Source organism: Heteronotia binoei, chromosome 7, assembly GCF_032191835.1.
Source record: "Heteronotia binoei isolate CCM8104 ecotype False Entrance Well chromosome 7, APGP_CSIRO_Hbin_v1, whole genome shotgun sequence".
Classification (NCBI taxonomy): Eukaryota; Metazoa; Chordata; class Lepidosauria; order Squamata; family Gekkonidae; genus Heteronotia; species Heteronotia binoei.
In genome coordinates this window covers 22917667-22930564 of record NC_083229.1, presented here as the reverse complement: position 1 = coordinate 22930564, position 12898 = coordinate 22917667, and the positions used below count along the sequence as shown (strand labels likewise).

Here is a 12898-nt window from a genome sequence, read left to right as displayed (position 1 = left end):
AGGCGGGATATAAATTCAATATCATCTTCCTAAAGAAATCTTTTTCCTGTCCTACTTCAACCCCTAATAATGTTCTTTGGATTCAGGTTGCACCAGTGCAGAATGGGAAATCTGCATGGATAGACTGTTAAAACACCTACAGATTCAGGAGAATCCAGACTGTAAAGTCAATATTTTTAAGTTTATAAAACTTCATGATCCCATCTTTCCTCCCACCGGGGACCCAAAGTAGCTTACAGCCTTCTGTCTTCCATTTTATCCTCACAACAAACCTGTGAGATAGGTTAGGCTGAGAGTGTGACTGTCCCAAGGTCACTCCAGTGAACTCCCATGGCTGCACAGGGATTCAAACCTGGGTCTCCCAGCTCTTAGTCTGACACTTTAACCACTAAGCCACATTGTATGGGGGTACTCGGGTGCAGTTTTGCCAGCACAGCCTGGTAAAATCGATTTGAGGTGAAAACAGTTGTCCTAAAATTACACTGCCACACAGGGCTTTTTTTTTGTAGCAGGAACTCCTTTGCATATTAGGCCACACCTCCAAGTGCTTACAGGGCTCTTAGTACTGGCCCTACTGTTAAGCTGCAGGAGGAGTGGCTACATTGGGTGTGTGGCCTAACAGGCAAAGGAGTTCCCGCTACAAAAACCCTGCTTCTATGTATTTGGTGGCTGATCAAGATGCTCTCAAACTATACCTTCAACAGAAGAGCTGTCAAGTGATGTGTTTAATCCTGAAGGGTTCCCATACTACGTATATTGCAGCAGAATGGAAGCCTGCTAGGTTCTGCTCCTGGGAACTGCTGAATGTTTCTGTAGAGCGGATTTATGTGAGTGTGTAGATTTGAAGGCGTGGCTGAATAATGCCATGGGAGTAGAGGGCCTGGCGCACAGGTGAAGCACCCTTCATGCAGCAGTCAAGCAGGGGAAGACGGCTTGCACAGAAATGCAATCGGAAGATTTTCTGCAATCACAACAACACTGCTTTCCTGGCACTGTGATGTCAGGCATCACTGGCTTTAGTTATAGATAACGCCATTCGTGCTAAGTAAGCCCAGTGCTTATGTGGCTCAGGGAGGGCCAAAGCTGATCTTAGTAAGGGGAGGCTGATTGAAGAAATCCTTCCTAAAGCCTAGTTTACATAAACAACTGATTGTGTAATGGAACTGTTCCTGGACTGTACCACTGGAGACTGCAGGGATTAATTGTGCATGCCCTCGTTGCGAATATTTGTGTATGCACTTGTGGTTTTAATGTTCCCTGGCAAAAGGACAATCCCTCTCCCTAGAAAATGAGCATGTCAGAGGAAAGCCCATGTAGTCTCACCCTTCCCCCATGACAGCTGTTTTTCTGTGTGTAGAATCTGTATGGGGGACGGGCATTCCAGTCTTTTGATTTCCCCCCGCTGAAAATCCAAAATGGTGCTTGTCCAGGTACATTTTTGCCTTGTGAGTCATACTATTTAGACACAATAGAGACGTTTTGCCAGGTTGTACAGAGAGAGCAAAATTCTTCCGTTGAGTGCCGCTCTCTGCCTAAGAAATTTTTTGAATCTTGTGACTCTTGACAGTAATGTTAGTCAGGCCTTGAATTCAGCAGGAGCTCACAGGAGCACAGCTGTTGAACCTTTCCGAGGGTTCCCCCTCCTCCCTCCCTACCTTGTCCATTGAATAGTAGGTGCAGCTGCATAACAATCCCTGGATTAGGAGAGGAGGCAGCCAGCCAGCCACCAGGGGCTTTGCCATGCCCCCAGCAACACTCATTAACCCTTGGAGAAGCCCACACCACCCCTTCTCCACTTATGTGATTTTGTGTGGCGGGTGACTTGCTGGCCTTTTGACTGGGGGGGGGGGGGCGGGGCCGGTCCAGGAGAGCTCCAGGTGAGCGAAACCTGCTTGGGTTGGCTGGATCTCTAGCCAGCTCAGGCCTTACTCGCCGGGGGGGGGGGGGGCGGTCTTGTTTCTTGCATCTGGTTGCTTTTGGCTGGGGGTGGTGGTGGCATATGCTAATGAATTATGCTAATGAGCTCCACCACCTATTTTTCTACAAAACGACTCCTGGTGATAGTAATGTTAATATACTACAATTGGTGGCTGCGAAGGTCCACCCGCTTCATGGGCTGTTAGAATAGCTGAAATCATACTCTTTAAAAGAAAAAGGGCCAATCATTTTGTGGGCAGCCTTGTTTTACATACTCCCAGTAGGACACCAGATGCCTGCTTCTAAGGACAGAAAAATGAGAGGTTACTTCACTAAGCTGTAGCAACCTTCAAGATGCCTTTGGGTGTTTGCCTCAGAGAGCAACTTTGAGGTTTTTACCTCAGAAAGCCAGTCCGGTGTAGTGGTTAAGTGTGCGGACTCTGGGAGAACAGGGTTTGATTCCCTGCTCCTCCACTTGCGGCTGCTGGAATGCCCTTGGGTCAGCCATAGCTCTCGTAGGAGTTGTCCTTGAAAGGGCAGCTGCTGTGAGAGCCCTCTCAGCCCCACCCACCTCACAGGGTGTCTATTGTGGGGGGAGAAGATATAGGAGATTGTAAGCCGCTTTGAGTCTCTGATTCAGAGAAGGGTGGGGTATAAATTTGCAGTCGTCTTCAACTTGCTTATGAGCCACATACAGGACCACCACACCCACCTTTCAAACTCTGATTCCCCTACAACTTCAACAGATGCAAGTGCTGGGACAGGTGTGTGTGTGGGGGGGACATGATGTATCAAAACTGTGTGGGAAATTGTTTTATATTAGAACAGAGTGTAAGAGCACACAAGTCTTTGGATCCTCTTGCACAAGATCAGAGAGTTCCACTAAGCACAGCACCAGAATCCACACCTTTTTGTTGTTGGGGCTTGGAGTATCTGTCTAGGGATAGATGCCAGAACTCTTTATGCCGATTTTATTTCAACTTGCGAAAATATTTAATTCCAGGGTACTATCTGCTACCACTCACACGGGAAGCAAAGGGAGAGTGCAAAAGGAGAAATATTTGCAGAGAAGAGATCTGCTCCAAAATTGTTGCAGTGTCCATGCAGTTCGAGATAAGGGCAACAGAATTTTTACGTAGTGGTATTTTTGTTGTTGGTATTTTTGTATTTTGTGTGTGTGCAACCTAAAAATCATGGTGATCTGGTGAATGACCCTGACTGGGGGCATAGATATTCAGAGAGACGGCTGAATAAAGCTTGCCTCCTGGTATTCCAAAGAAGTCTCCCATCCAAATACTTGCCAGGGTCGACCCTGCTTAGCTTCCGAGATCTGATGAGATTGGGCTTGCCTGGGCTATCCACTGGTATTTTAAAATGAAAAGCACACTGCAAAAATGTCAATACTGTCATCTTGGGCCGTTTCAAAGCACAGTCACAGGTGGTGCAGACTTCAATATAAAAACTAAAAACCGTGTCTGTTTAAAGATGTACACTATTTGTAATGCCTGTCTGCAGAGACTTTTTTGTGTATAATTTTGTCGTTTGTGTTCTTTGCAGTCAGGCTTCCAGCAGATTGACATAGGCTGGTTTTCTAACACAGCTAAACGTTTTAATAAACATTACAACACCTTGCCATGCATGCTTTGCTTAAAGCATTTCCCAGACACTGGGAAAGACACTGTATAATATTTATCATTTGTAGACTACTGATTAATTTTTAAACGTCGTTCTGACAACTAAGCTGAGTGGCAGGATATACCCCAATGCCTGCCCCAATGTCATCTGCCTATGCCCAGATTGGCTATTGATCTTTAAGGTGGATCTTATGGAGCACTTGCAGGGGTGCAAGTTTGGGCTACAACAGGGGAAAGAATATTGCACTGCACAGACATCCTTCTTGTTTTGAGACCCACCCCCTTGTGCAGACTTTAAGTCGCCCACATAGTTTTACTCGGGTGGAATTCTAGCAGGAGCTCCTTTGCATATTAGGCCACACCTCCCTGATGTAGCCAATCCTCCAAGAGCTTACAAAAAAGAGCCCTGTAAGCTCTTGGAGGATTGGCTATATCAGCGGGTGGGTGGTCTAATATGGAAAGGAGCTCCTGATAGGATTCCATCCCTGGCTCTACTAAATATTTCTTGACATTGTGTAAATTGTCTCTGAGACAGAAGTGGGCTGAAATTATTTGAGGATCTGTGGTTCCTGTGGGCATCTAGCTGCTAATGGTGTACTGAAGTCTGGACTGCGTAACGCCTGCAGACAGCAGGGGTGTTGCTGGACCTGCCCTGTAGATGTGCTATATCTTTACATTCTTTCCATATCTCTATTGATACCATAAATATATTTTGTTCATTACACTATTAATCCTTTGAAGAGGAGCTCGGCTTTGAGATTAGTGTGTGATTTTCAACCTTACATTCTGTGGGGATTCCTGATCCGTCATGGCAGGCAAGCTTCCTTGCTACAGGTTTTCCCCTTACAATTTGCTGCTGTAGGTGTTCTGGGTATGTTCTAGGTTTTAGGCCATGGGGCAATCAAAACCACTGTATCCCACTGTTCTAGCCAAATGGGACAATAAAACCATGGTTCAACTTGCTAACATACTTATAGAGAGACTTTGTGGATTATCTAAGCAAAGATATAGCCTTAACCATAGTTTGCTGATGCCATCAGTTACTGGTTTCTCATCCAGGCTTACAGTCAATCGTGGTGTTAAGTATGCTCACCTAACACTTACCTGAAAACAAACAATGGTGAAGGCTCATGAAACCAGGATTAAACATGCACACAGTCATTCCAGTTGTGGTTTACCTCAACAAATACTGGTGTTATCACCTTGCTTTGAAGCTGTGGAGAGTGGTGCTAGGACCAAGGCACGTTCCAAATTCACATAGCGCATGAAATCACAGCTAAGACTAACTGTGGGTAAGAAACTGAATTCAAACCCGGGTTTAATGAAGCTTTACCAACCACAGTTTGTGGAATGGCCCACGTTCAAACACTGACACTAACCGGAAGTTAAAATAAACCACAGTTTCACACGATGTCTGAAGTAATTCTATGGATTAATGTCGACATGGTGTCATCGTCATGGCCTTAGGGGCTTATATTGGCATGGCAGAGAAATGCTATGGGAATCATTCATTTAAAGCCAGAGACCCAATGTATTTTGCAAATACCTGTAATCCCCCCTCTCCCCAGAACAGCACTAATAAATATTTCTGAACCATGTGAAAAACAGGCAAGACTTCTAAAACTCCTTATTTCAATATGACAATTTTTAATGCTGTGGAATAAAGTAGCTATGTCCACAAAATGGTCTTCTATGAACATAAACAATTTTTGTACATAGAGAATTGTGTACAACATTACAAGTTAAGTACAAAACGCTCAAGGGCTAAGATCAAGCGAACCATCGGAGCATAAATGCCAAGGTTTTTAAAACAGGGTTAAGTACTGCTGATTACGGTCAACTCACACCACTGTACGAGAATGATGCAAGATGCAAATAAAAGCCAGCTCTGAAATGTTATTTTCCTTCTCCCTCCTCCTCCTTGTCATATCAGAGGTTCCTTCATCGCTCCATCTGGGGCTGTTCCTTCCACAGGGGGTCAGAGAACTGTGCGGAATTCATCGAAAATGAAACTAGGCACATGAGCTTCAACCACCTAAGAGACAGAAGGACCCAAGACACTGTTTAAAATGTTGCACAAACCACTTATCTGATTTAATGATTAAAAAAAAAATTCAATGCCTTAGCAAGAGTGCTAAATGTACGTTTGTAATATTCATGTAGAGTTTTCACATATGCCACAAAATGTGAGAGTTCACTGGGAGAAGAACAGTTTCACTGCTTGCCGGTTGCGTCTTTAACTGGCCATGGAGCAATCCTGCCCAAGTGCCACATTTAGTCCAGGGCATTTAATCCAGCCTTCTGTGTCTCCCCCCTTCACATGTACAGGCAGCGGTGCAGAAGCTGCTCCCATAAGGCACCATGTCCAACAGCAGTGGTGTCTGCATAACACAACTAGGCCAACTGTGGCAAGTTGTGTAGATTTCTCTTAACTGACTGGTATCCTCGCCCTCTGGCTAAGAGTGCGCGAAAGGTACACGTGACTGTCTCACATGGCTGCACGATTCATACATGCGCCTCTATAGCATGGAATTGGGCCGTGCTGCTGAATGCACATCTGAGGCAGCTTGAGAATCTTTTGTTTTGCACTGCATCATAAATGCAAACAGCCCTTCTGTGGAAGGTAAGAATTGTTTCAGCTGATCAACGTGCATTTGCACAATTTGAGCTGCTTCTGCTGTTCGCAAGGGGAAAAGGGAAGTCTTGCCCCCAGCTGCCGGAAATCTGCTGTAGCTTCTCTGCCATTGGTTTTTGAGGTTTCCTCAGGAGGTGCCTGCACATTTTAAAGCCTGTCTTTGAGGTTTAAAGACTGGAAACTGTCTTCCTCCCTCCTATTTTGAGGCTCTCAAACATCTGATGTTTATTCTACGTGGCCCTCACATTAAGCAAGTTTGGCCACCCCTGCCATGTGGCAGCTTTCAAGGCTCTCACACTGGGGCTTTTTCCAGCACAAGTTTTTTATTGGATATGCCTGGGACTGAAGTTTAAAAGGGGCTCAGACAGATATGTGGAGGATAGGTCTATCAGCGGCTAGCAGCCATGGTGACTAAAGGGAACCTCCACATTTAGAGGCAGTCAATCTCTGAATCCCACAATTTCAGGAGGCAGCACAAGGAGAAGGCTTTTACTGCCCTGTTCTTGGATCTTCAGAGGAACTGGTTGGTCACAGTGTGAGACAGGATGCCGGACTAGATGGACCACTGCTCTGATCCAGCAGGGCTCTTCTTGTGTTCTTATGAAGGCCTCAGCCTCTATGCCCTGTTGTTGGCCCTCCAGAGGAACTGGTTGGTCACTGTGTGAGACAGGATGCCGGACTAGATGGACCACTGGTCTGATCCAGCAGGGCTCGTCCACATTATTTTACTGATATATTCTACAATCTATAGCTAATCTCTACACTGACCCAAGGGTTAATTCATGACAGATGCCAAAAAGAGGCTTAATACAGAAGTGAGTCCAAAGATTCCTGTGCATTTTTCAGAATTTGCCCCAAACGCTTACCCTTCGTGGTAACTTTGTATACCGGACGTAGTCTTCTAGGAAAAGCAGGGCACCCACAACATCCGCTGGCATTTCTGGGATCTTCTGGCTATAGACACCGAACCGCACAGAGGTGAACGATCATTTGAAAGTGACAGATAACCTCTTAAATTTAAGCAGGATTTTTAAATAGTAGCCTAAAAACCTCTCTCACACAAACATACACAACCACATCGCACAGTATGTATTCCTAAACTTGAAGGACCACTTCCTCTCAATATTGTCCAGCCTGCCAGATAAAAACTGCCCCACAAACCTCGCTCTTTGTGCCTCCTGAGTTCAGAAGTGACATGGCTTTTTTTTTTTTTTAAGGTGGAGGCACCTTGCTTGAAGAGGGAGTTATTAAAATGTGGAATTTGCTCACATACTGCAGCCTTCGGGAGAAATCTTGGATGCTCTTTCAATAGTTGCCCGACTGTGCTTTCCAAACTCACTGCAACACGGGACTCCAGAGCACATTCTCATGGGCCAGCCAAAATTGCATCCTCCCCCTATCCCCACTGACCCTCATCTTTGTCACTCTTCCCAAATAATGTCATTCTGTGCGGTCACCACTCAGATTTTTCCTCCCCTGGTGCAGAGAGGCCACACCCAACAGGAGCAGGATATTTCTTTGACAACTGAGCAGGGGTGGAATTCTAGCAGGAGCTTCTTTGCATATTAGGCCACACACCCCGAAGTAGCCAATCCTCCTGGAGCTTAGTGGGCTCTGTACTAAGAGCCCTGTAAGCTCTTGGAGGATTGGCTACATCAAGGGGTGTGTGGCCTAATATGCAAAGGAGCTCCTGCTAGAATTCCACCCCTGCAACTGAGCGATAGAAATTGGAGACAGCAGATCAGCTGGATGTATGCTGAGGCCTGCTGCACCTTAAAGATTGACACTGCAGCATCTGCTTTTGTGGTCCAGAGCCTGCTTTTACCGTTGCAGCCCCAACAACTGATTGGCTTTGGCTGTCACTTCCACCATAGCACAAGGATCTTCACTGTGTGACTGGAGATAAGCTGTGGCAGCCATTGTATGTCTGGCTCCACTATTTGTGACAGCCATTGGTGGCCGTGCTCACCACACCCTGTCAGGATTCCAAAGTTGCCCCACAGGATCAAAGAGGTCAGGGACCCCAGCTATAATAAAAAAGGAAGAGAATAAAGACATTTCCATTCTGGTCTCTACAGACCCTGCAATATGGGGATGAGGTGTTTTGAGTCAAAAAGTGGCAGAATGGATTCTTCTTGGGGAGGGACGGTGGCTCAGTGGTAAAGCATCTGCTTGGTAAGCAGAAGGTCCCAGGTTCAATCCCCGGCATCTCCAACTAAAAAGGGTCCAGGCAAGTAGGCATGAAAAACTTCAGCTTGAGACCATGGAGAGCCGCTGCCAGTCTGAGTATACAATACGGACTTTGATGGACCCAGGCGGTATGAGTCAGTAGAAGGCAGCTTCATATGTTCATATGGGTTGTTCCACTTCACATTGGAGTCAGGGAGAACACAGATACTCTCCTATAATTTAAGCAAATCCCTCCAAATAGAAAACTAGGACACAGGGCGTGTGCTATGATAGAATCTCTTCTCCTGATGTATTAGTTTTTTCCTTGCAGGGAGGTTTCTTCATTTATGTAGATCATAAAAAAAAGATTCTCCTCCCCTGCAACTGGAAATGGTCCAGTCCAATACGCCACCTGCCTGTGAAGAGAAAGCTTTGCATAGGAGGTGCCAAGGGAAGCAAAAAAAAAGGGGGGGGTACCTCGTGCACTGTTCCATCGTAGACCTAACAAACTGGCCAATCAGAGCCAGAAACTGTTCGGTGTATCGTGAGTGAAACTGCTTCAGCAGAGTGAGAAGCCCGAGTACCAGAGGTGGCCAGTCTATCGGGTCGGCTGGCTTCTTGCAGGCCATCCCTGAAAAGATAACCAAACAAGTTCCTCACCTGCTTTCAGTCCATGGAATGGCCACTCTGTAGAGGCCATTGTGAATAGCTCTCTATGGTGGCTTACAGCTCACAAGTAATAGCTCACCAATGTGGGTCAGGGGGATTGTCTCCATGCCACCAAATTGGCAAGGAGAAAGTTACCTGCAAGGTGAATGACTGCACTAGTTGAGCAGCTTTCTGACCAAGGACAGAGTCCACAGATAGACACATACATTGGGTAAATTTACACACCCCCATGGCTTTGTAGAATGGGACTTTTCCTCTTCCTCCTCCTGCTGTTACCTACTAAATCCCATCCCATTTTTATTTCTGGTGGTCAGTGGACCCTTAGGAAAAGCAAAGGGGCGTAGTGGGTATCTGCGAGGCAGCTGACTGCTACTTCCTAACATGGAAATACTGCTCGGTATTCTGTGTATTTGCTCAGAAACACTGCAGTCAATAGGGCTTGGTATTTGCCTGCATTTGGTGGAGAATGGAGATGATGAGCTGGGCCTCTAACCCAAATCTGGCTCTGATGGCACCACTGTAACTTTCTGATTTTCATGGGGCAGGACCATGGTTCAGTGGCATAATGTTCACTTTGTATACAAAAGGTTCCAGGTTCAATCCCCCGAATATCCAATCGAAAGTATCATGTAAGAGATGCGAATGACCTTTGCCAGAGACTCTGGAGAGCCAGTCAGAGGAGACAGCATTGAGTTTAACAGGCAAACGGCCTGACTCTGAATACAGCAGCTTCATATTTCTGTGTACATCTCTCCAAGTATTTGAGTACAGAACCTCATCAAATACGCTTTCAGTTGTGCTGACAGCTGGTTACAAAGATGTGTTTTTTCATAATGCTGCACATGTAGTCAGGGTACATAGAAGAAGAGATTGGATTTATATCCTGCCCTTCACTACCCAAAGGAGTATCAGAGTGGCTCACAATCTCCTTTCCCTTCCTCTCCCCACAACAGACACCCTGTGAGGCAGGTGGAGCTGAGAGAGTTCTGACAGAAACTGCTCTTGAGAGGAACAGTTCTGCGAGAACTTGTGACTGACTCAAGGTCACATCAGCGGGTGTATGTGGAGGACTGGGGAATCAAACCCAGGTCTCCCAGATAAGAGTCTTAACCACGACACCACACTGGCTTGAAGGGAAGAGAAAGACCTGCATGCAGCTCTGAGTTCCTTGGGAGAAACATGGACTAAACTTGTACTAGACAAAAAGAAAGCTCTTTGGCAACCATACTTAAAGGCACAGGCAGCAGTGTATACTGTACCAAAGTTTTTGTTGTACTGGAGCTTCGGCAACTGGGAAATCAGAAACAGGAAATTCACAATAGGGAAATATGGCAGCCGTTTTGTAGTTATGTAGATCTGGAAAGGAAGCGAGAGAAGGGAGGAAGGATCTATTGAGTTGGATTTTCATATTGCCAATCCAGTGATCTTAGAAATTTATTATCTTCATTCTAAGTAGCTAAGATTGGAGGGTGGGCAGCATCACAGAGATCAACAAGATTTTTGGGTATGAGCTCTCAAGAGTCAAACTAGTAAAGAGTCCAGTCGCACCTTGAGGACTAACAAATTTTATTGTAGCATAGGTTTTCGAGAAACATCGCTCCTTTCATCAGTTGTCTCTGATGAAGAGAGCTGTGTTTCTCGAAAGCTTATGCTGCAATAAAATTTGTTAGTCTTAAAGGTGCTACTGGACTCTTTACTGTTTTGCAGCAACAGACTAACAACTAACTCCTGTGACTCAAGGGTTAAGGATACGCAACAAAATGAGTTTTGACTCTTAAAAGCTCATACCCTGAAAATCTTGTATATCTCTCAGATGCTACAGCACTCGTATCTAGCTGTTCCTCTGCAGACCAACATGGCTACCACCCTCTCAAGAGCTTTGGGGGACTTTCCCCTTCAGTAGCGCCATGTGCCACAAAAACACCAATGCATTTCAAGCTAGTGAAGCATAGTGTAGCTGTGAGGATGCTGGTTCAAAATTTATTTTCAGCCACAGACCTGTGAAATGAATGAGTGAAAGAATGAAGGACCATTGTACAATTCTGGCTGTCAAAAAATTGTATTTCAACGGGGAACACGAATCTCACCTTGTTTAATGGATTATGAATGCCGGCTGCCTCCAAATAAGCTGTGATCTCATACAAAAGGGTGTTATCTTCTCTCGGGTAAGGCAGCGATGGGTCCTGATAGTGGGCTTCTATGTCTGCAAGGATTGCCCTACCAAGACACAACAGAGAAAGGAGACCGACTCTAAATGGTCTTTAGAAGAAAGGCGAAACATAACAAGTGAGCAAAGTCCTCCAGTTTCTTAAAGCCGAGGCATTATATTCCATGTCCAATCACACGGGTGGCATTCATCATCGTAAGAATCTTGGGATTCAAATAAAATTTAAAAAGTAAACAGGAAAAATAAGTGACACACTATGGTCCACCTAGTCCAGTGTCCTGTCTCGCACGGTGGTTACACAGTTATTTTGGAGGACCAACAACAAGGCATGGAGGTTCCAGATGATACCTTCTAGACTGGATTTCAGAGGTTTGCTGCCCATGAATATGGAGGTTCCCTTTACTCACAAGGGCCAGCAGCCAATGGTGGACCCTGAGTACCATAAATCTCCATGAAATCAAGCATTTAGCCCTGACCATTGTAAGGCATGCAGGCAGCACTTAGTGTGAAATCTCAGAAAGGGCTGTCGCCAGGAGGGCAGTGCCAACGAAACCTCCGTATCCACCCTTGCCATGACAGCTGCAAACCCACTTCATTTCAGCCCCCCTCTTTCTATCTGAAACAGCAGAGCTTCATTTTGAATCAAATATTAACTTATCAAAGATTTCAGGTTTTCACGGCTGGTAACATCATTAGGGTTTGTAGAATCTTTCGGGCTCAAGTGCCGTGTTCTACTGGAGAAAAAACTTTCTCCAGTAGAACACGGCACTTGAGCCCGAAAGATTCTACAAACCCTAATAAATATTAACTTGCTTTTTGATGTTCATTTAAATTAGGAGGGCGATTATTATTTTTTTTTATCATACAGCGGAGTTACACACAGGAATCATGTAATAACAAAATATGATATAATGGGTACGCAGACCAATTGAGCAATCCCCCCAAAATACTAACATCTAAATTTTCAATCCCCTCAAAAGCAGCTGGGGAGAGTTCAAAGAGCTCCGTCACATCTCCCTGGAAAGCATGAGGCTCACATTCCTGTGACAGGCAGAAAATAGTTTGGTGGGCTGCACCACAATTGCATTGGGGTCCTGGAATCTTGCCTCATTTAAACAACAAGTCTGCACAGCTGCCAAAGCCTGTTCATATTCTATTAGCTATCTTCCATACTTTACATGGCAAGTCAAATCCTGTGGGACAATCATTGGTGTTTATCAAGTTATGGATATCGGGTAGAACTGATTGCATTCATGTTAGAAACCATTCATTCCCGGGATTGAAATTTTGTGACTGTGGGGATTGTGCAGATCTTATTGCTGGGTGTCAGAATCTTAGTCTGGATAGGCCCGCATCATCCGTGTCTTTGTAGATGGGCAACTCCCTGTTTTCAGTTATCTTTCTATATTCAAGATTGCTTATGAGATGGAAACAGATTCTGTTTTTCCTGGACCTGAGATCAGCCACCATTTACTATAGTAGTAAGTCGAAATTTTGGGGTCCCTAGTCATATTTGTGCCTTACTTGAATCATCATGTCATTGGCATAAGCCAATTTCCTGGATATAATCTCAGGAACATCAGAGATGCTACAAGGGTGGAATTCTAGCAGGAGCTCCTTTGCATATTAGGCCACCCCCACCCCACCCCCGATGCAGCCAATCCTCCAAGAGCTTACAAATTCCACCCCTGGAGATGTATAGCTTGA

At 45.3% G+C, this 12898-nt stretch overlaps 1 protein-coding gene across 1 annotated transcript in view; it reads right to left on the bottom strand.

The window, feature by feature from the left end:
- Window positions 1–5178: 5178 nt before the first annotated feature.
- The window catches only part of WASHC5 (WASH complex subunit 5), a 46033-nt gene continuing 38313 nt past the window's right edge, over window positions 5179–12898 (bottom strand). Inside the window, exons 25-29 of the mRNA XM_060243226.1 lie at window positions 11112–11241; window positions 10284–10380; window positions 8833–8986; window positions 7053–7140; window positions 5179–5586 (exon numbers count right to left, since the gene is read on the bottom strand). Of these exons, the coding sequence (XP_060099209.1) occupies window positions 5530–5586; window positions 7053–7140; window positions 8833–8986; window positions 10284–10380; window positions 11112–11241 (526 nt within the window). The 3' untranslated portion in view covers window positions 5179–5529. The remainder of the gene's footprint in view (window positions 5587–7052; window positions 7141–8832; window positions 8987–10283; window positions 10381–11111; window positions 11242–12898) is intronic.